The sequence below is a fragment of the Strix aluco genome, chromosome 3 (assembly GCF_031877795.1).
Source record: "Strix aluco isolate bStrAlu1 chromosome 3, bStrAlu1.hap1, whole genome shotgun sequence".
Taxonomy (NCBI): domain Eukaryota; kingdom Metazoa; phylum Chordata; class Aves; order Strigiformes; family Strigidae; genus Strix; species Strix aluco.
The window spans coordinates 109,686,459-109,710,552 of NC_133933.1; the positions used below are offsets into that span (position 1 = coordinate 109,686,459).

Below are 24,094 nucleotides of genomic sequence, written 5' to 3' on the forward strand. Positions count from 1 at the left end.
TCCTTCCGAAGGACGTCGCGTCAGGACAGCTGTCATCCGAGGACAGCCATTCAGCTGTCTGTCACTGCTTACGGCTGGAGCGACCTGCCGTGCAGGTGTCACTGTTGTGTCAGGCCATGCTCCCGGCCCTCAGCACCTGAGCTTGCTCACTAGTAGTTGCTCCTGATGGTATTTATGAGATGCAGATGCTCTTCACACTCACTTCAAAAAGAAGCCTGCAGGTACTGCCACATCCGAGTAACAAATGCCTGTTGCTCCCCCAACCTACTTTTAGCCACATAGTTTTGTTTAGACTATGAATTCTTTCTCTTCTGTTTACAGGTGCCTAGACAACGCAATCTGAAACAGGATTGGGGTTTGTTTCCAGGCATGGCCCCAGTATTGATAGTTACTAATTTGAGTTGCCTTTGTCCCCACCCACAGTGGGTATATCTGTCCATAGGCTGTAAACTCATGTTTGATGACACCGTTAGTTTGTACACTTGATAATTACTTGGTATGACATGGGAGCTCCCAGGTACATGTGACTTCCCAGCTTGCGCAGTCTAGGAACTGAAGCAGATTGGTCTTTCCAGCAAGACTTCTCTGCCTTCAGGGGAATACAAGTCAACACCATCTGCCTGTGGATGTTTTCATACAAAATCTTTTGTGATTTCTGAAGTCCAATACATAGACACAAGTGATGCTAAAAGCATGCATTCTACCTGGAAACAAATGATAACAGGGGATCCTCCATACCCAAATCAAGAGGACTTTGAAACCCAAAGCCTTTGTGCTACAACTGGTGGTTTCAGTGTTCCAGAACTGAAAAATTAATCTTGTGACATGGCACAGGTAATTGGACCCAGCCACATCATTTCCCAGACTCGATACACCTGAAGCTTGAGCCTGGGGCCTAAGCATCCTGAGAGAGGTAGGTGCAAAATGATCAATTAACCAAGCAGGAGTACATTCTTGAGATAAACTTTCATTGGCACTAAGCTTCCCGATGTCTAGTTCACAGCACAGAGAAAAATGGCAGTTAAGGAATTTATGTTCTAGTGAAGTTAAAAAAAAAATATATTCAGGATAGTGATTGCCTGAGTCTTATTCTATGAGAGATTTTCTTTCTCTTTTCCAGTGAAGGTCCCTAGTAAATTACAACAGACTCAAAACTCTGGGGCTGAATGGAACAAGTTTTCTGGCAATCTAAGAATTTGGTTGAGTTTTTCCAGATTTACCCTGCTTTAACCAGCAGCAGAATTTGGCCGTTCTGAAGAAGATGTGAGAAAGCTCCAATAGGTAGAGCTTGCGTGTTGGGGCAGCTAAGGAAATAATGGAAATTGCACCAAGTGCAACCCCACCTAGTCTCACAGTCTTGGAGTTTTCAAACAGGTTATATGACTTCATTTCAAGCAAACTATTTCACGAGAAAATAAGTAGGAGACAAAGTACAAAATTCAAGCCGTGTTTGATTCTCTTTTTCTTACGCTGCTGTAAACCTACTCCAGCCGAAGATCTGACATGTGACGTAAGACAGAAGGGTATTCGGGGAAAACATATGTAACTTTTATAAATAAATAATGTACTTTAACATGCTGACAAAAAACAAAAATGAAATAAAATGTAACTGAACTGGAACTTATGCTAATCCATATCATTTTGTCTTTGCTTTGTAAGAACAAATATAATACTGTTTACTGATTGGATGGATGGATGGATGGATGGATGACAAAGAAAAAACACCAATTACCCAGAAATCCCTAAGGGGGAGCATAGACTTTTTGTATGTATTTATTTAATTACAGCATAACTTGGAGTACATAAAAAGCTTTACCTATATATACTTCAAAAATGAAACTGTTAGTACATCAGTTACACATATAATTCACCTGAATTGTGAACAGTGTCTAAAACATTTGCATTAGTTAATCTGTTGTAAGTGGCAGCATTGACATTGTTATTTCATGATTTCACAAATTTTTCCAAGGTTTATCCACTAAGACTTAAAAGCAAACCATGAGACCCCTGAAAAAAGTAGCTTATTAAACACTGTGGTTGTTTGAAATGTATTGCAGATGCAAAATGATGAGACTAACAACATAACTGGTAAAAAATCGGGCTGTTTAAGCAATATTTGAAAAAAATTGGCCCTGTATTCATCACTGTCTCAAGTACTAACTCCAGTTTCCCATCCCTGCTATTTCTTTGTTTCAACTGGATATATATAGTAGGTATTTTTGACTCCAAATTCTTCTCTTCCCTCCTAGTCCTCTGCCCCACACTCCCATTTCTTTCCGTTGAGTAATTTATGAAAGTTAAAGTCTCCAGAATAGCCTGCTGATTCCTAATACTGATGGGTTCATTCCAGCAGCTCTCAGCATTCAGTAGGCCGAAACAAATGAAAAGTGTGTGATTGCATATATGCTGAGTACACAATTTTACTGAGCTTGTGTGTCAATCTCTGCTTTCAGTAGCAGTAACGTAAAGTCAGAATAGTTCCAGTAATCTACTAAATGTGTGGAACTATTACAAAGTTACATTAAATCATCTCAGAGTAGGAGTTGAGGCAGTAAATATACTTAAATAAAAACATACTTTGTTATAATAGTACTCGCGGACTCATGCTGGTAATAGCTACACAGAGATGTTCTGTTAAATCCAGTGCAAATCTGGTGTGCAGAATAACGGCTGACAAAAAAAGAAATTAATTAAATGCTTGTTACTACAACTGCTCAACAGTACCACCATTTCCCCTTCTTGTGCTTTCTTAAGTTTCCCAGGAGCAATGCCACTGGAAAAAAAAAAAAAAAAACAAACCAAAGATACAATTCTGTCTAAATCTTCTGGGTTCATTCACGCAGAAAGCACTACATGTCAGTCCAGACACAAAGCAAATCACCCCAGTACCACTGTTAAGCTTTGTGATAATGAAGGGTAACAGATCTATGGAGCAGTCAATGGAATGGATACCGTAAAGCAGGAAAAGCAATAGGCCACTCACGAATACCGATCATCAGGATACAACACTCTGAGAGCCAATCAAACAGCACAGGAGAGTTACGGCTTTCATGTGAATAATTTATTCTTTTATCACTTTAAATTTTACCAGGTACTTATTTACAAAGAATTTTTTTTTTGTGGAGAGAATTTACATCAGCTACTGCACAATTTTATTCATTAACAGGGTATGATTAGCATCCTTCCCATGTTGCTTAACAGTGCCTGTTTTGATCAAATAGGGTTATTCTTTTGCCAGTTTTTCCTTTGACTTAATTTCCAAGTGTAAACAGAATTTGTACACATGCCTTTGCTGCAATTAAGATTTCTTTTTACGGAACCAGTTTATAGATGGAAATATTAAAATTCCATCTGTTATTAGCATTTGCTAAGAAAGATTGTTTCTTTACTGAAGCAGGGATTTCGTTTTAGATGCAATGAAGGCTTTGGGCATTTCCATGTTAGGCACTGCAATGCCTCTTTAACAAGGCGTCACCCCTGAGAAGAATCCAAATTACCTCCTTGGCCTCCCAGTACAATGCATGGAGTCCCTCACCTCAGACTGGCAATCCAAAATACAGAGCCTGTCTGCAAAAGCTTCCCACAGAAGAAAACTTGCCCAATTGCACCAACACGTACCAACTATGTCCTGAATTACCCATCCAGGAGCTGGAGCCTGGAATCTACCCAGAACTTGGTGTGCAGGAACCTCCATATGCTTTTGGAGGATTTGCATGAGGTTCTTCCCTGAAAAAGAGCCATAGAAGGTGGTCCCTATACTCTTCTAAACAGTCATCTGGATTTGAGAACACACACACATGAAGTGGGAGGCCTGAGTCCAGTCCTTACTCAGCTTAAGGGAATCCAAGCCTATATCCTCTACCAGATGATCTTGAAAACAGGAGTACTCTAGGGAGGAGGAAGCAGAAAAATTATCTCCTGCATGTCCTATTAAAAGTGGGAGAAGGGGACTGTGAGATTTATGGAGAAGACAGACAGCAGAGAGGATTACATCTCTCCAGCTAGTCTCAGATCACTCAGTGATGATGAGGGTTTGAATTCACCTGCCTGGATAATTTCTGAGATTTTTAGCCAATTAATGTATAATACAAAATGCATAAATATTTAGAGATCAGGGATTAGCTCCAAGAGGTCCTTCAATCCATTGCCAATCAGGCGGTGGGAGATATGGATTGAATCCTTGCAGGCTAAGAAAGCAAACACATATCTCCACGTTCCCATGCAAATACAGTAGCCTTCAGGCTACTAGATAAAAGAGATCTGTTTTAAAAGCAAAACATATGCAAACAGAATTTGAGGGTGGCCCGGCCCTTTAGTCTGTACCGTATTACATCGGTGGCTTCTGGGTATCGCATCATCTAGTTTCAAAGGAGTGGAGGCGGTAGCTAAGTAGGCGCGTAACTGCTCAGAGGTGAGCAGTTCTGAATGGGTGGAGGGGAACTGCTCAGCACCTCTGCGTGTCAAAGGGACAGTGGTTGCTCAGTTTAACAAATCAGAGTTCTGGGATGACAATTTTAGTCTTCAAATGACTGAAGTCTACCTGAATTCTAGTTTTAGTGGCCAAGTTCAGTGGGATTTTTTTGGATACGCTGAAGATATAACTGAGGGGGAAAAACAACTCTCAGCAAACCTGCCTCAGGCTTAATCAGGGAGGAAACAGAGGCCACAGAGTAGGAAATCTGGCTAGAAACATGCCCCTGTTGTCAATCATCAGGCTGTGATTATGCAAAGAGTGTACAAAGGAAACAGGTTTGATGGACAGCTACTAATGAAGACCAGACTCAGCCCTCATTTACACTGTGTAAACAGTGAAAGTGGGTAAGCACTTGATTCAACCTTTCCTAACAATAGCAAAAATACAAACCACTGCAGATTTGTAGAATTACTGTAAAGATTATTTCCAAATGTATTTCTTCATGGTGTACAGCAACAAATACTGAAAGAAAGGATATGTTTCATCCTTTCCCGAAAGTCTGTGGCATCTTTTCACAGCTTAAATCATGAAGACTTCCCCAAATTAATTTAGAAGCATTTTCATGCATTAGTAGGAATGAAAATGCTAAAGTAATGCTTAATTAATAGGAACACAAAAGCTGGCTTGATTCCTCACTATGCTGCAGTATAAGAACTATACTACATAATTTTTTGAACTACGAAATCATATTATATTGTAAGATAAACCAGACATTTCCCTGTGTGTTCCTGGTGACTCTACTAACTCAAAATCTGGCCTAGCGCTTATGTCTTTAGTTTAAGTATGCACCTAAGTGTTTCACTACACAGCTTGAAATACTTTCTACATTTAACATAAAAATGATGCTGGAGGCAAACACGTAATTCTTCTCTCCTGCTCAAGCTACAATGCTGTAATTTAACTTAAGAGTCAACATTTCCAAGGATTCTTGTCTGAGAATTAAGTCCATCATTCAGTAAAGAAAATCAATTTCTTTGTGAATTGCTAATGAATATGCCATCTGTGGTATTAAATTCCACTGCACCGACCTGTACTGAGGCTAAGATAAGCGTCACACTCTGCAGGCCTGCAGTTCCTACCTGGCTGATGCTTTAATTAGCTCACTAGGGAATAGGCTCGCTTGGCTAAGAACTTTTAGGAATGGTCCACTGTTTTCTACAGGATGGCTAAACAGATCAGCTGCATGAAAACCCTGTGCAAGACAGATGGAGAAAAGGAAAAAAAAAAAAGCCATGTAAGTGAAGGAAAGAAGTATCTATAAACTTCACTATTCTCTTCTGTGAAGATGGTGTCTTAGGACAGAGCCTGCTGCCTTCCTTTGGAACTAGCAATAATGTGTAAGAATGCTAATGTCCTGTTTAACAGAAACATCTTAATAAAACATAAAAAGATCTGCTTTCTTTGATGTAAGATCCCTATGTCTTTCTAAAATATGAATCTATACTAGAGCTCTGAGTATAAACAATTCCCTTCCACAGTCCATGACAGTTCCAGGCTGAATTATCAATAGCAAAAACACTGGTTCTCTTTTATCAGAAAAGGTTTCTCAGCGATTTACCATAAAGCTAAAACATTTGCCTTGTCTATTGATTTTTTATATAAAATGTATAAAATAAAACGCATGTGCCCTTTTCAATACAGTCTGTCTGCATAGACGGTTTACACTTTTCCAGTTCTGAGTAACGTGACAAAAAGTATGCTCCAACTTTCCACAGGCAGGAAGAAGCTTTGTGTGGTTTTGTCTCGTTAGGATGCTGCTCCAGAAACAGCACTCTCAGGCAGTTCAGAATCCCAATGACAGAGTACACCAACAGCATGTACTGCAATTAAAAGGCCTTACTGATTACAGCAATCATTAGATCGAAATAAATAAAGCAGTCTCTCAATCAAAAGATAAGGGAATAACATCATGCTAGTGCAGAATATAATCAACATGTGTAGCGCATTCCTATTTTCCATGTCCTTCTTTGATGGTCTTGCACTAAGTTGGAAAAGCTTCTTGCCACAGGATACTGAACATACAGTGAAACATTTAAGCTGTCTGCAATAAATTTCAAAGAATTTACATTTGGTTTAAGTTAATCTTCCTTGACCTGCAGTTAATTAAAGAGCAGCTGAAGTACAAAATATTTCCCCCAACTCTAGTGGCATAATGGTCATGTCAATCGGTTGCAGCCTGAACAGCTTCAGTTCATTTTTGTTATAATTTAAAATCTCTGATAAAAAAGGTAATAAAATGTCTTTTTTATACAGAAATCATTGCCTTTTTCAAATAAAGAACATATCAACATTTCATATCTGCTATAATATGCCACATTTTAAAAAGGTAACTTGCCTTTTCCTTTTTTTTTTTTTTTGTATTCCAAATACAAACATGTGGCACACATTTGTGTTACTTAAAACTTTAAGTCTGGTATCTGTTAAATCATTTGTGGTTGAAATTCCTGGGACCACACAGTGCCACATCTTCCTTAAACCATCTATTGCACCAGAAATGAAAGGCTGTGATGGACATGTTCTTCCTACACTTTTCTAACACAGGAAATAGTTGGTTTAACTTAAAAACAAATGCAGCTACGTTGCCAGCAGTGTTTATCTCTCAGTATCATCCCAGAGAGAAAGAAAACAAATGGCAGAAAAGGCTCCAGCCCAGATTTCAACTACGTGTAAACACACGACCAACACCAACAGCAACGTCCATTATGACACTGTTGTCAGGAATTTTTTAGAAATCCAGGTCTAAAAAAGTTTTTCTCAGATTGGGAATTGGCACAAACATAATCCAGAGATTATCCTTTATAGCAGCTTTTCCTTTCATGTGCTTGGCCTTTCACACAAAGCACAGCAAACACAAGAGTGACAACCAAGTTACAATCAAGTGACACCAGCTCAACATCTTGGGAGCAGAGAGGAGGAAAGGGGGAGCCCCTTCTCTCTGCGGACATGCCAGAGGGGGTCGCCTCTGTAGGGGGGAGTTTGTGGGTCCCCCACATCTGCAACCCAGCTCCCCACTCAGGAAGCCAGAGACAGGCTGGCCACCTCACAGTGGGAGGGAGCCCTCCTGGTCCCCTGCTTTGTCCAGCCTCTCGGGCAGGGTGAGCACGAAGGGTAGGAGGACACCCTTGGCATCCAAGGGAGCTTTAAGAAGCTCTCCATCGAAGGTGCCCTTGAGCCCGCCATCCGCTTCCACCTCGCCGTCCTGGGCTAGGCTGAAGCGGAGGGTGCCGGTCCGGTTGACACAGTAGATGGTGTTGCCCAAGGGAGCGCAGCGGAAGGGCTGGACGGGGCCACCGCTGGGTCGCAGGCTGGCGCACTGGCTCCAGCGCTTGGCCACCGTGTTGTACCGGAAAACTTCGACTCCACCACCAGTCCCGCCACCTGGGCCCTGCTCCCCACCGCGGCCGCTGCTCACGTCGAAGCGGTAGATGAAGCTCTTGAAGGCCACCATGTCAGCAGAGCGCCGGCGGCTGCTGTTGTAAGGGCACTCCTGCCACTCGTCACGCTTGGGGTCGTACTTGAGCAGTCGGTAGAAGAGGGAGCCTCCCGACACATAGATCTCCCCGTTGCAGGTGGTGGCCTCATGAGCCACGGCAAAGGCACCCTTGGGCAGGGGTGCCACAGGGCTCCAGCGGTCGGCCCGCGGGTCATATCTCTCCACAGTGAAGAGGCACTCGCCCCCCACGGCGTAGAGGTAACCATCCAGGGCCAGCAGCTTGAGCTGTGAGCGGGGCTGAGCCAGCGGCCGCACCTGGCTCCAGGTGTCGGTGAGGGGGTTGTAGCAGAAGACCTTGTCAGAAAGGCGGGCCCGGGGCTCGCTGCCCGCCGGCCCCGCCGCGATGCCCCCTGCTAGGAAGAGGTAGTTGTGGAGGACGCACATGGCACAGCCCTTGGCATTGGCCTCCTCGGGCAGGCGTGTCAGCACCCTCCACTCACCACTGCCCTCCTGGTAGCAGTGGACGAGGGAGCCGCTCTCCTCCAGCGACACCACGGAGGAGGGGCTCTGCGGCCGGCTGCTCTCGCGGCTCTGTGGCCGGCTGCCGCCACCCGGCCGCTCGAAGGCATCGCTGACCTCGGCCACCAGCAAGCAGGGCCGGCCGGCCTCCATGCGCCGCTGCAGGATGAGGTCCCGCTCAGTGCCACTGAGGCGGCCGTAGACGCTGGGCTCCCGCAGCACCTCCAGGTAGTGGTCGCTCATGAAGCGGTAGGCGGCCTCCCGCAGCTCCGCCAGCCGCTGCTTCTTGGCCAGGCAGAGGAGCTGGTAGCAGTTGTCGAGGCGGAGCTGGGCGCGCATGGCCTCGGCGGCACAGTGCAAGGCACAAGGCATCTGGAGGACGCGGGCGCCGCTCACCACCTCGGCCAGGTTGTCGTGCCGCACCTCGCCCATGCGGGCCGTGTAGACGTAGTCGATGAGGAGCCGCAGCGCCCCGTAGCTCACCCCCTTCACCCGCAGGACGTCCCGTGAGGCGCGGGCGCGAAAGTAGTCGCTCTTGGCCGCCAGCACCGACTTGTGCGCCCGGATGCGACGCCCCGACACCTCGATCACCAGGTCGGGCTCCTCCGCCGGCCGGTCCCGTGTCCCCACCGCCTCCTCTTCCTCCTCCCCCGGCTGGCAGGCGGCGTTGTTGATCTCCCACTGGCTCTCCACCACCCGGCCGCCGGCAGCGGGCGGCTGCGGCTCGGCGGCAGCGGCGCTGAAGCAGAGGGAGGAGCTGAAGCCGCAGGGGGCGGCCGGGGTGGGTGGCGGCGGCGGCGGCGGCGGCGGCGGGGCGGCCTGCCCGGCCCCGCTCTCCTCCTCCCCCGCCGCGCCGCTGCCCTCCATGGAGCCGCGCTAGCTCCGCCGCCGCCGCGCCGCGCCCGTGCGGAGGGCTCTCGGCCGCCGCGGCGCGGCCATCACCTGCGGGGAGACCGGAGAGCGCTCAGCTTCCCGCGGCCCGGCCCCGCTCCCCCCTGCCGCCCGCCCCCCCCCCCCCCCCCCCCCCTCCGGCTTAGCCAGAGCCGCCGCTGTCGCAGACGGGGCTGTCGCCGGTTTCCGGGGCTAAGCCCGCGCTTCTCCTTCCCCCGGAGGATTCATCCCGCGGCTCCGCCGCCTCCCGCTGCCCGGGGCTAACTGCACTAGCTTACCCCCCGAAAACCTGACCCCTTCCTGGTGGGGGCATCGCCCCGATCCGCACCTCAACAGCCTGAAAAGCAGTTCTGGTTTTCCTGTTGCTGTGCAAAAATTGTAAACAGTTTGCACGCACTGCGTCCTTTTCATGACAACTGGTCCCTGCGCACTGCTGGGCACTGAGGAAAAACGTCCTTTAAAGGCAGATACTTGGGAGAACTATCGTAATTTATTCACCTTGTGCAACTACTTCAGTGGAAGGTAGTGGCTGCAATCTATTCTGGAAGGAGATTCCCCACTAGCCAAGTTTTCCTTTACATGACCTTCATGAAGGCTTCTTCATATCACTGCGCCTCATAGGCATTCCCCCTGTTTAAAAGAAAGTGTAAAAAGTTTATTAGTTTAAAAATCGGTATGTTCTCAGTTCACTCAGAACTTTGGGACTATTAGGGTTATGTTTCCTTTAACAGGATATCTATAGTATCTTAAAGTGACCAGAAGTATGCTAATAGATTCTAATTGTTTACAAAACACATCAAAGGATATTTTTTTTAGTTGTTATGACAAAAGCAATCTGACATTTATGTAACAGCATATGTAGCTGTAATGCATTAGCGAGATGTAAAACAGACGTCATTGGGACTGGTTCATGTCTGAAAGATTTACAGCTTCTGTTAATAAAAAGTAGAAGCAAGCAAAAATCACAATAGATCCTTAGAACATGAAGTCCCTCTGGGAAAATGGCAGGCTACAGGGCATGGCTGTAAGTAGGTTAGTCCCTGTCAGCACAATCACCACCCAGCTGTATCTTCATTCCACAAATGTAGTTTTTAGAATTTAACAAAGTGTTGTTTGTTTGCCTTATGTTTGTTTATGAATTTCCCAGGCTCAGTCTAAGTTTTGATGAATGATGCATGAAAATTGTCCAAACATACTTAAATTCATTTACTAAGTATCTGGAGCTCTGATTCTATTTTTAAGGAGGTTATTAATTTCCTTTAAAATCCCTGTTGGCAGGTTTTTCACAGTCCTCAAAGCACACTCATTTCTATGTAAAATATATGTTATGACCTCCTTTCAGCAGAGATGATTTATTTACCCTATTAAATTAATAATAGGAAAATCTAACTTTTTGATTTCTTTTAATGAAAGCATAATTGGTATGTGAAATTGTCTGGAAACTCCTGACACAGACATCAAACCTAGAAGCTTATAGTTGCACAAGCAAACTTCACTGAATAGTATCAGTCTTCTCTTATGGGTTTTTATTTTGTGCACTTGCCCTGTGAAGGACTTGCTACTACATTTGATCACTTTCAGTTAGACAATAAATCAATACTGAAGTTTGATTTCTGGATATTTGAGCCTTTGAGACAAAACAAGGTTTCAACAACATGTGAAAACTCCTTACTGGAATGAGATTTCACAAACTCTGTATTTCTCATCTGGGTGTTTAAAAATCTGGCACTTAGGAAGCTTCTGTGAGATTTTTATGAACTTTGGATAGCCTTAGCGGCAAATTTCGTGAGGTCCAGACACAAACTCGGTAGGTTAGGCTTTACTGACTTTTCTGCAGCTTTAACTAGATGAGGCGAAAGGCAGTGATCTCTGTGTACACTCGGTGTGTCTGTGGAAAATATATTGATTCATTAATAACTTAAAGTGGGCAGCATCCCTGTCAATGGGATTTTGTTTTTCAGTGAGTCTTCACAGTACTGAATTCACTATGTCACCATTTTTTATTCTGATTTCTTATGCTGTAGACATTGAGATTAATCTACTTTCTCTCCAGGCCTTCCAGAGCCCTGATGATCAGCTGTGTTCAAGAGCAGCTACTGTAACTGACACTGGCAAAACGACAAAGGTCAAATGGAAATGGTTAGAAAAACACCTAGAATGTCAAAGTGATGTACTGTTATATCAAGAAAATTGCTACCAGTACTTCATTTGTAACATAAGTAAGTAATTGAAACATTTTGTGTCTCCTCTGCTCTTTCCTGGGTGAGTGCCCTGATATTCAACCCTTATCATGCTACAGTTCTGGATAGCTTGACCTCCTCAATCATGAACATTTAAAGGGTGCTAATATACTTTCCCCCATTGCTCTCAATATTATGATCTTTCCTGGATCCAGACACATCCCTCTCCTGAGACCACTTCTCCTAACTTCTGCTTATGTTCCCCTTCTATAAGGATGAATGAGTAGCTTCAGATAGTATCAAGCTCCCAGTCTACTGCTTAATTTGCAAGTGAAACTATAAAGGAAGAATGAAAGAGAATGCTACCAAAAATACAAAGTGTGGGTGACTAAATGTGAGAAGTCAAAACCAGTAACTGTAATACCAATAATATTTTTGTATGGTGAAATGTATTTCCTGCATCATGTCTCAAAGGAAAATCAGCAATTAGAGTATTCAAAGTTGTTAAAAACAGCATCCAAAAAAGTAATCTTTTCAACTTTCTCAGCTAATGAAAAAGGCTGAGATCCTCAAGCACAGTAATCATAACTTTTCCCATATTCAGGTATCCACTTGGCTTAGAAGTTTAACTTGACACTGAAATGTTATTGAGAAAGAAACTGCCACCCACCACAGTCCTAACAAAAACCGCTGTTGACATCCTCTTGAGGAATCACAAGGAGGAAGAAGGACTGATGGTACAGCTTGCTAATGTCAAGCAGCAGAATTCTGAAGAAAATTATCTTCTGGTATATTTAAAGTTAACTAGCAAGAATATGTTGAATTTTATGCCGAGCATGAGGAGGACTTGAGTCAAAGTATCACATGCAATTTAGGCAACAAGGAACTCCGCAGGGAAGCTGAAGACTTAGAAAAGCTAAAAGAGGGTTTGGAGGACTTTGTCAACAACAGAGCAATGACTGCTCCAGCAGTCTCAGCACCTTTGTCTAGCTGAAAACAAAGTATAGGAATTACAGAAAGATGAAGCTGAAAAAACAATTCAGAGAAGTTCTGGAACTTTCCCACTACTGAGCAACACAACCAATCTGAGTTAAAAGGTCATGGATTTAGTATAAAACAGGAAGAAACTGAAAGGGGCTGATGGAAATACAACACCGAACTCATTCATTCTTTTCTTATCTACAGTGATCAAAGAGTTGCATTGCTGTTCTGGTGACACAGAAGATTCAAAAATTACAGATCGCAGAAGATACTTGATAGCTGTGCTGATTCAAAAGGATCTGAGCTACCAGCAATCTCATTTGGCTTAAAACAGACTTGGTTTTAGCACTTTTTTCAAAATTTGCAAACAGGATAGGTACTGGAAAAGGAAGCAAGCTGTTTAGAGTACATGGCATCTGTGGACTGATGTCACCTTTTATACTGGGGACTTTTAAGTCAGAAGCTGAATTACTTGGACTGAAACTGTTTTCATTATCATGGGTTTGGTCTAGGGATGATGTAATGTTAATGGACAGAGGAACTGCCAACAAACATGAACTGTATTTACAGACTTGGCAATGACACACTTACAATATCCTGGATGTGTGCCCCCAACCTCAGATGCTGTGAGACATTGCTCAAGTAACAGCACAGATAAGAAGGCACAGCTTTTTCTGACAGACGAACTGTAATGAAGAGCTGCAGGTAAAGTTTCCTGGCACTGTATTCATTTGGCACTTCTTCTGATAAAGTCCAATTAAATGCTTGTTTTTCATTGTTTTCTCTCTAATTTTTTTGCAGTGCCAATAACCTTTGACCCAAACCCTGTCCTCTAGCAAGACCTACTTTCTCTGGGGAATATGCACATGTGGGAGGAATTGGGTTACTGCTCTCCAGCTCACAAATGGAAACTGCTCTGACTCAGTCCCAGGGTAAATAAAAGCAGTGCTTTGCCTATCATAAGCAACTCTGATTTACATAAGCAGGCTGTCCTCCCCAAGAGACACTACAGCAGTTCAGAACTGACAGAATGTCGTTCTGCTCCACCTTAGTCCAGGAAATGCTTTTGTAAAAACTTGTACTGCCAAATTTTACCCCAGTAGAGAATTCCCTCAGGATAGGAGCGTCATCTGATTGAGATGATTAAGGAGTCCAAAGAGGCAGGATCATCAAAAGAGAGAAAACATCCCTTGTATTTATTTTAAAAACTAAAAGATGACTGTTAAAAGTAAAACTGGCCCATGTGAAGACATCCAGCTCAGCCCAGAAGGCAAAATCTTCTGAAGGGTAGAGTCAAGTGTAGAGAGGTTTGCTTATTTATAAAAATGGTCTGTTACACTCCTACTCATTGAGCAGATCTGTGAAATTTTGGGAAAAAAATGGTCTCTTCTTAGCTGGGGAAACTGTCTGGAGCCTAGAGGTGCCATTTCTCTGAGAGGGCTTGCAGCACTTGAATTCTTGCATCCTATTACAGATTTAAACTCTAGATCTTAACTGCTTGATTAACCTCTTGCTTGTAAGAAAAAAGAATCATCTTTCAATGTCCCACCTCAAGAAAAATTGCAGGAAGAATAAATTTTTTCTCTCCCTTTTTTAAAATTAGGAGTGCTCAAACTTGGGGTTACAATACAATCCTTGTTTCTTGTCCTACCTACTGGATGTACGTCTTCTGTAGTATAGCACCCACACTCAAGTTGCCTATGCAGCTTCCTTGTGACCTCTCAAAGTGCTGTAATTTTCTCACAACATGTAATGGAGGTATGAATGTTTTTATCTCATAAATGCAAAATTTTCATACAACCATAAAGAAAAATAAACATGTAAGAAATGCAGCTTATGATTACAGACCACACAAGAAACATGTGGGCAGCACTTCCTCATCAGAAACTCAGAGGAAGAAACGGCTGTATGTGTGTCTGGGCAGGGAGGAAGAGAGAGAGGAAGTAACTCATAATAAAAATATTATCAAAAGCCTGATGAAATCAATATTATAGCTAGCAAATATAGACTATAAATATACAAGTTCTAAACAATCATCATGACCAGAGAAGAGATTTCTTAACAGTGATATCCATAGAGACAAACATTCTCTAAAAAGGAAACTATCTTTTTGAGTTCCTTCCAGTTTAGACTCTTCAGAAGTAGTTAGGGAGGAGCAGTGTCTCTAAGGAGTTCTCACACCAAAAAGGAAATAACACTCCCACAAAAGCAAGATCTAGCAAAGGTTAAGTGCAACTCCTCTCCAATATCTCTTAGAAGAAAGTAAGTCTAACAGAAAAAGAAAAGTCAGAAACAAGGTTTTGAGTGATTACAATACCTTTGGGGAAAACTCCAGGGATGATGTGATGTCTTCATCACTAATGCACTACAGGTCAGGAGATAATGGCACGGCAATATCACACTGAATGCAACAAAACTTTTTATGGAGAATTGCTGCTAGTTCTAGACATGGCCTCACAATTACAGTTCTAGATATAAGGTGAGAGCATGTCATCGTCTCTGTGATAAACTGAAGTTTGGTTACTTTCATCATACCTGGCCACAGCTAACACTGCATTAAGTGAACAGCTGTGCATACTATACCAGCGTAGTGCTACAGCTGAAAAAATGAATGCAGTCCATGAATGTGTATACTGGGAAATAAGGAGGAACAGTAGGGAAAAGGTTACCTTTCATCTACAGCTTTAGTAGGTTTGCAATGGAACAGGATGGATGGATGGATGTTCCAGGCTTTACATTTTTTGAAGTAGTACTTAAAAATCTGGGAGGACAGAGAAAAGTACCAAATTATTTAAGAGCTATAGAAAAACACTTCAGTGAGAGACTTGCAACAGCACTCTGCAACCAGACACAAGCTTACTCTGTCTCCACACAGTGTACGCCAGTCTTGAGCCAACTTCCAAGCTAAAAGGTGATGCCTAGCTTAGGCACCACCTCATAGCCATACTTCCATGGCTTTGGAGAGAAGGTGGCTTGTGCTAGTAGCTTGGAAAACAGGTAGAGCAAGCCTTAGTCAGCCTGAGAAATGCAGTGCTGACACTTCTTCAGGGCTTGGTATGTTTGCTCTGTGACTTGATGACTGTGCACAAGTGTAGGCACATGAAAATTCTGCATACTGATGGCCTTTTTAGACTGGTGGAGAAAGCCCTAAACAAATCAAGGGGTGGAAGCATAAACAAAGCAAAATATTTACACTACTGAGCGGGGAAAAAAAAAAAGAAAAAAAAGAAAAAAAAGACTACCACAGCATATTATGGATACTGAAAGTTTACATGCATTGATGGGGAGAGTGAAGAACAGGCTCCAGGAAGGGAAATCTGTTGAAGGTGACCAAATACATACTAAACACTAAAACTGTGCCCACCTTAGGAGGACCCTGAGCTGCAAAATGGTCAGAGTATTAAAATTCAAAGATAAGTAGCATGGCAAAATACACTTTTTTAGCCTGCTACACACTTCTTTCAATACTGGATTATGGTCCATGTGGGAGGCAGGATGCTGGGCTAGGTGGACATTTGATCTGACATGGGAAGACCCTTATTCTGATGTGATGAAGGAGATCAGGAGCGTGTGCCTTGCTGGAAGGCACTTGGGACTCCAGAGGGAATGAAATTTGACAGGAGCAGACTAGCTGATCTAGTGATCCATTCTGACCTTAAATTCTGGAAATTGCCATACACCAGGAGTACTGACATCAAGCAAAGCATCAGCTTATGATGATTAAAAGCCTCGTTTGAGCATTAGTGTGGTTAACTGCTGTAATGTTGATTGCAGAAATGCTTTTCAGCATTAAACTGTGTTGTCAACAAATAAATAACAGCAAACATGTTCAAAGTCTCTGAGAACACTTTGGCAACATTGGTACTAATAAAGGAGGAGGAGAATATCCACTGAGAAGCCAAGTCAAACAAACGAGCAGATTTCTTCAGATAGATTTCTGAAAATAAAAGAGCCAGGCTTGGGTTTGCATTCCAGAAGAGCATTGATCCCCATGAACGTAACGCATTCTTGCAACACACCTGCTATGTATTGCATTTAATACAGAAGAAGGGCCAATGTATTTGGAGGAAATCAAATTCCTTGCTTAAGATAAAACTGGATTTTGCTTTTAATATCATGGAAAGGACATACAGATTAAATAGCTCAAATCACCAGAGATCTGCCAAAGTGTGTCACCATTGTGCTTGAGAAAGACAGAATTTGAGAAGTAACAATAGACTTTAGAGGAAAGCCAATAAAGTCCCATTCTTCTGAGACATGCCTAGGAAAAGAAAGGAAAACTTACAGAGGAGGGAATAATGAAAACACTTCTTTTTCCAGACAAACTCCTTAAAAGAAAACAGCCTCACTTTTAAAGACTGAAGAGGTTCATGGATTTCTTGATGAATTAAGTAAGAGATGCTTAGAAGGGCAGCAGTCCTTCAGATACATGGTGAATGGCACTCTTCTCATTTTTGGAGATCATGTATTTTGCTCAGATACTTTTTCAAACTTAAGGTTTACAGTCATTCTTGCCACAGCTAAAAATTATACTACATCTAGTTAGATTTACAAAATAGTTCCAGGTTTCTGCAGCTATTATCTTTATACAGACTTTGAACTGGATTCAAAGATGGAGAGATGTGCCGCAATGCTAAACATGGCAAAGGCTGACTTTGAGGGCAGTTTTATCTGGCAGATAGCAATGCCACAGAGATATAAGACCTAAGACAGCCAGATCAGATAACAAAAAAAAAACCCTTCAGCCTTAATCTGAAAGAAGGAAAAGAAATAGCTTGCACAGACTTCTCTCTGCCATGGCAGAAGTGCTGTCGGTAGAGTTTGGCCTATAACTGTGAGCTATTAGGTGACTCATGGGAGTCTGACTGCTTTTATTTATTATTTCATGGAAAGCAGGTCAAGGTGGAGAGACATGGGGCAGGCCTGAGGCCATATTCCTACACAGAATTGATCTGTGGGTAGAATGCACCTCCCAGGTCTCCTGCAAGGGCAGAGACAGATGCTGTGTGTCTGAGCTGTACAGTACTGCTGATCTACCTCTAAACAGCTCCTGGAATGGAATCTGGAACATACGGACAGGTTCTGTACCCATACACATCGTGTGGGTACAGTTAGATGCCTGTTGATTGGGATCCTCAAAAAACAGCACACAAGAGCTACCAAGGGCTAGCCAGTAGAAAAATACCAGAGTATGGTGATGAAGTGCTTAACTTGTGCGATCAGGTGTTCTTGCTTTGGGTGCCTTAACAAAGAATCCTCCCCAAAATAAACCTAAATTATTTTAAAAGATAGCAGTACTGACTCTTGCTGCTACTTCATCTTTCTCTACAGTGGTTACAGCTCTGACCAAGCCCCATGGGAAACTTGCTGCTGCTCCTTCCTTTGTCTGACAAGATTAAAACCCCCAAATGTCAACTGAGTGCCCAAACGATGAAGACTGTGAGAAGAGGGTTACTGTCCTTCAAACTAAAGCTGTATTACTTTTCACAGGAACAATAAAAAAGGTTACTGAGGGAGAGAAAGAAGGCTGGGTTCTGTTGCCTGATGAAAGGGAACTTTTCGTGCTTCTTCCCATTACCTTTGGTGGGGCAGGGCTCAGTTATACTGCCTGGAGATCCAAGCCATCTCAGCTTGTGCTAGGATTGAAAAACACTTGCTGATCTCAAAGCAGAAACACGTGCTAGAGTCATAGGTACTTTTGTGGCAAGACTTTACTATCAGAAATAGGCTGTCAGCACAGATTTCACCAAGCAATGGGAATGTTTTTAACAGCAACTATGTAACTGAGGGCTTAACAAAATATGAGGCTATTCCCTGCTGTCATTGGAACTGAAGAGGGGAAGAACAGAAAACTGAGTGTAATGCATGGTGTTTACATTACTAGAAAGTAACAACTGCTGGCCATTCTGAAACAGAAATCAAATAGGTTTCTATTAAAATACTCTTATTTCCATGGCCTGACACTTTCTGCACTGGATGCATAACATTTTTTACTATAATGTGAATTTCATATGCTGAGCCTGGGTGTTCAGGCAAAGGCTTTCTGGCTGCACTGATTTCTCTGACTATATTCAAATTTACATTTAGAATTTAGTTCCAGCAATTCAATAGCTCTCACATTTTTTTTTTTTTTCCATTTAACAGGGCAGATACATAACAGTTAAGATGCCTGAATTTAAGGGACAGAAAAGACTGCCTGGTTATCTAATCTTATTGATGCAAGAACAGGCCAAAGAATTTTACTCCTCTACCAAGCCAATAATTTCTGGCTGAATTAGGTCAAAGCATTGTTCTGCTCAAATAATCCGTCTTGCATCTATATGGTTTCTCTGTTTTGGCCAGTGACCTTGATGGAAAATCAGGTGTCAAATGGATCATCCTGGATACCTTGAAGAAATATACATGCTGCTTTTCACTTTGGACTTCACTTTTTTGTCTTCTACACTTTTCTATCTGCTGTCTTGGCAGCATTCTGTTTTCCCAAAATGATCCATGCTCTTTCTGAAGAGACATACAGACTGGTAGCACAATCATGAAGGGTGATGATGACCACAGCTACCTCAAGGCTGTCCCATCTGGTTTTGGACTTCCTGACACAGAGGAGAAGCAATGATTGTAGTATGGTTGACTAACCTATGATCAAACATGTCCTTTTCAAGTGCTATGGGATAAAGGTTTGTTAATGCATGCAGTTAAATTTGCATCACGTGCAACAGTCACTGTGCTATTCTTGCATTTATTAGGTAGAAATCTGGGCAGAGCTGAACACAGTCAGAAGCTGGAGTAAGAACTAAGACCTTGAAATCAGGATGTGAGGCAGATAAGTGTTTGGTTTTATGGTTATGATTTGGGAGGTATGAGAAGATTCATGGGTCCTGGTTTATGGTTCTTGACCATTTTGAGATTTTGATATTTCACTCATAAATCTAAGGTTTGGTTGCTTCTGACTAGGGAGAGATTTTAAATACACATCAACAACATCTCCTCAAAGCAGACAGTGAGGCTTTTCAGGCACTGTACTCTGAATAGTTGCCTGATTTTGGGGGTCCAATAGAAGTATTTATTTTTTTGCAAGGCTGCAAAATGTCTTGGCAGGGATATAGTCCAGGCAGGCATTGGGCCAACAATCTAATAGATCCTTGCAACTCTGTTGCCCATCATAAAGACCAGAAAGTCTTCTGTCATGGAGAATGAGTGGTATAGACCTCATCCTGACCAACGAGAAGCAGCAGCAGTGGATTTTATCATACTGTTGATCATGAACAGTCTTTGCCCTCCTTTTCCTGTATCACAGTGTAAAACTTCTTGTGGGACACATGACACTGACTAACTCCAAAGCTCACAAAGCAATATACTCAAATGACATTTACTTTACTGTTTCTGCATCTGCTGTGAAAACCCAACTCCTTCAGGACTCTACTATCAGTTGTTGTTAAAGAAATACGTTGTCTGTGTACTGCCCACTTCTATGGCTTTGGAGAGAATGAGGCTTGTGCTAGTAGCCTGCAGCGAGAAACTTCCACCTAAGTTTCACAGAGCTTTTTGATAAAGCCAGAGTGTGACATCACTTTAAATCCCATCCCCTTTATAGTCAAGGGAAAATTCCCATTAACTTCACAAGCGTCTGGATTTCCTATACTGTACATACAAATGTGTACGGTAGCTCTTTTGAACTAGGGCAATGCGGGGAGTTGCACTAAAGGAGAGATGAAAGCTACAGGATAAGAGGAGAGCTCTCCCATGAAGAGATTTGTCTTTCATTGACGGAATCAGAACATTTGTTGTTCGCATGCCATTCCTGTAGCAAAGGGTTGGCTTTTGGTTCTTACTGTCTTAACACTTTAAAATATGGGTCACAGAAATAATAGTTTATCTCCAGAGCTTAGGGCCTGTTCTTCCAATCTACTTACAAGAGAGAGAGAGAGAAAAGCAGAACTGCTTCCAAGGAAAAAAATAAAAATGATTGCAGATCTCTGACAGTCTGAAATGATTCAAAAGTCCAGGAGCATTCCAGCAGTTAGAGATCCACATGCAAATCTTACCCTGCTCCTTAAATACTCCTGGAGGAATCAGCATCCAGAAAAACAACAAACAGCTTGTGCTAATCTGTGAATGTGTACGTGTAAAATAACTTCAATGCTATTAATTAATGCAAATCATGTTGTGACAGACAACATAGCAGCATGAAAGCTGCTTGTCCAACTTACGTGGATTTGTATGGAAAGGTTGCGGTTTCTGGCATGTTTCCGAGTGAATTAAAAAAGGCTGTCAACCCGTCTGTTTTAGCCAGAGGCATAGCAATGGCAGCTTGTGAAACATCGCACCTGAAGAGCGTTTATGTGACACATCTTTCTTCTCCCTCTGACACACAGTGCAAAATCTGTAGAACTACTGGATTTTTTTTCCAGCTTGTTTTGCATTAAGTAAACTGACTTAACCGATCATGAATTTCTGCCATCCTCACTGATGAGGTATAAGAAACTGGAAAGTACCAAATGTGCAGTGCAGAACAAAGGACCTAGCCAACTCTTTTTTGCATTAACACTCAATCACCCCTATACAATACTGACCCAGGCTGGTAATTCTTTCAAAGCCAAAACTGCCGGTTAGCATCCAAGGAACATTTTAGGATGAAGACGTGAAAAAGGCTACAGAATTGTCAACACTGTCTAAGGAAAACACAGCATGTACGGTCCCGATCCTGCAGAGAGTTACATGCAGATTTAAATACTCTGGTCACAGGACTAGCCCCACTCATAATGCCAACATCTACATATGTAAACTGAGTGTTTGCTTAATTAACTGCAGGAGGAAGGCAAAAATCTCTATCCAGTCACCGTACTGTCACGTGGTTACAAGTGCTGGCACAAGGAAGCGGGCAGGAATGTATGGCCCAGTCTGGGGAAGGAGCAGGGTCCCTTCCTGCTCAGTGACAACTCAGTCATAGATCAGGGTAAACTGGTTGTCAAATCCTGACCTGCTGTAAAGTAATTCTTCTTCAATGAAAGGAACTAATCATGCCTGTTCTCTGACAAAACACCACTGAGACCAAAAATGAAGCAGAAAGAACGATGATGACAATTCTATTGAAAAGTAAAACAGCAGACATAAAAATGTCATGTCCCAAGAAGGCTAATGAGATCACACACAATGAAAATGAGCTCATTTCTTAAATGGGTATTCCCAAGAATGTGAAGTGGTATAAAATGACTTCTCAGCTTCTGTTCACAGGAAAGAAACGGCCTCCTAACTGCAATGCTGCAGAATCTCAGTAAACTGCAAAATCCATACAGGATCTCACCAAAAAAAAAAAAAAAAAAAAAATAGTTTAAATCTACTTTAAAAGAAATTGCAGGATTTCTTTTCATGTTGTATTATACCCCTCTTTAGCAGCCAGCTGCCCCTAATATCCTCTTGCAACAGGATACTACAGGATGCCGAAACCCCTGGTAAGTAGGATCTGGATCCAGTCATCTAACCACATCACTGTCTCTACGGTTACCTAGGCCAGCCCTAAATACTATAATCCTGCTTTACTATAGTAAAGCCAGTTAATGGCCTTCATTGAATGTCCCTGCCAAATAATGGTGCTCTCATTCTTATTGACATTTCAAATCAGTCCACCTATTTGGACTATTTGTTACACTGAAAAGTGATGCAAGCAAAGGATTTGTAGAAGAAAGGAAGGAAGATATTAAGGATTTTAGCCTTTTGATGTTATCAAGGTGCAGTCCTGCAAACTGCAGTTCATAAGAGTGTCACCATTGACTTCAGTGCCACTACTGCCAGGAGCGAGTCCCTGCAGAGCGGGGTGGAGCTGGGGCAGGCAAGGGACCAGTCCTCTGCTCTTTGGCAGGTTCTCACCAGACAGTGCCATTAGCACTGGATGACAGGAGGATCCCATTGGCATGCACTTGATGTCCTAATTAAAGGGTGAATAAATGCTGTGTGATGGGCCCTGGGAAGAGGAGAATGCAGAACAAGCAGGATGGGCCAGAGTTAAACCAGGGAGCAAATGTTGCTTTGTCAATACTAATGACAATTTAATTATTATTTTCCGTAAACATTGCATTTCACTCTTTTTGGGAGACAGATAGTTAAGTCTCTGAAAAATGGAGGAGCTCTTTAGCTTCTCCGATCATATAAAAGGATTGTTCCATTTTATTGCTATTCTATTTTTTATTGCCCTAGTTTTTTCTAGCTTTTTGTTCTAGTTTTCTATTGTTCAATTTAATAGCTGTGGAAAAGCTTTACAGAATATTATTTCTAGAGGATTTTATTTTTCCTTGATGGGTGAAAAAAGTTGGCCATAGGATTTAATACTATCATTTTCTGCACTACATGTAAGTTTGGGGTTGGGAGATGGCCTTTTGCTGTTTTAAAGGACCAGACATTAAAACCTACCAGCTTGGGACAAATGGAATTCAGTAGGACTTTTCTTCAGGCACCTTCCACCCTGCAAAATCGTGCAAGCATGTGTACAACCAGGGCTTGCACCACTCGTGTGTGCTTTTAGTAGGATGGGGATGCACGCCATGAAAAATTTATAGCGGGAAGCAATCTGCTGCTGTTACACATCCCTAAAACGTTAGTGTAAAGAGTCACGTAGAATTTTAATAGGTCATCAGGAGGAAAAAAATAAAAATACAAATACGCAGGCATCAGGTTTGGCTCCTCTGCGACATATGGAGAAGGGATAAGGGGATATGCCCGGCTTCCCTCTTGCCCAGGGGAGGCGGATTAAGGGTGACTGAGGGAAGAGAAAAGCACGATTAAACGTGACGGTGCTCCAGCTCGCCCCCCCACCCCCCGCCCGCTACCGTGGCTCCGCGTCGCGGTTTTTACCTCAGCTATCGGCAGATACCGGCACTAACCCTCCCCGGAGGCAGCGCGGCGGCGGGCGGGAGTGGGGTCGGGCACGTCCCGGGGCCGGCGGCCCCGAGACGTGCCCGACCCCACTCCCGCCCGCCGCCGCGCTGCCTCTCCGCTCTCCTCCGTCAAGGCGGGCAGGCAGGGGCTTACCTTTCGGCGACAACCGGCGAGCCCCGCGTCGCTCTGGGGAAGCTCCCACCTCGCTGCCGGCAGCGTAGCGGCCCCGCCGCCTTGCCCACCGGAGCGGGAGCTGGCGGGGGAAGCCGGGAAGGAGAAGCGGGGAGGCGGGGGGGGGGAGCGGCGGTACAGATGCCAGGCGACGCAAATGGCTGAAGCGCGGGGGCCGGGCTGGCGGAGGGGGCCGGGCGGCCGCTGTGTGAAGGGGGCGCGGGGCCGCGCTCAGCCCCTTTGTTCGCCTGACACACTCGCACACAGGCGGAGGGAGAGGCGGGCACAGACCTGTTGCTCCCGGAGAGGGGCAGCCGCCGAGGCGGGAAGCTCCGGACCGGGTGTCCGCGCTCCCGCGTTGGGATGAGGCGGCGGAACGGCCCCACCTGCCCGCGCTGAGGAGAAAGTCCCTCCCGGCGGCGCCGGGCGGGGAAACGGCGGGTCCTCACCTCCGGGCGGGGCGGGGGAAGCGTCCCTGAGGCAACTGGGGCGGCGGCGCCGCAGCCCTGCGTGAGGCAGGGGTTTGCTGCAAGCAGCCCCGGCCCCAGCGCGGCGGCCTGGAGCTTCCAGGCTGGA

General features: G+C 43.9%; 1 protein-coding gene across 5 annotated transcripts; it reads right to left on the reverse strand.

Moving 5' to 3' along the window:
- Window positions 1-1,757: 1,757 nt before the first annotated feature.
- On the reverse strand, window positions 1,758-23,891 carry KBTBD11 (kelch repeat and BTB domain containing 11). Of its 5 annotated transcripts, none has more exons than XM_074819930.1 (4): window positions 23,501-23,739; window positions 15,148-15,239; window positions 9,816-9,947; window positions 1,758-9,368 (listed from the first exon to the last, which is right to left on the reverse strand). In XM_074819930.1, the coding sequence occupies exon 4, from the start codon at window positions 9,291-9,293 to the stop codon at window positions 7,515-7,517; it is 1,779 nt and encodes a 592-aa protein (XP_074676031.1). In that variant the 5' UTR covers window positions 9,294-9,368; window positions 9,816-9,947; window positions 15,148-15,239; window positions 23,501-23,739; the 3' UTR covers window positions 1,758-7,514. The 5 variants fall into 5 exon arrangements, with proteins under 5 accessions (XP_074676031.1, XP_074676034.1, XP_074676033.1 ...); XM_074819933.1 differs by lacking the exon at window positions 15,148-15,239 and adding an exon at window positions 23,133-23,228 and having other exon boundaries at window positions 23,501-23,519; XM_074819932.1 differs by lacking the exon at window positions 23,501-23,739 and adding an exon at window positions 23,133-23,176.
- Window positions 23,892-24,094: the final 203 nt, after the last annotated feature.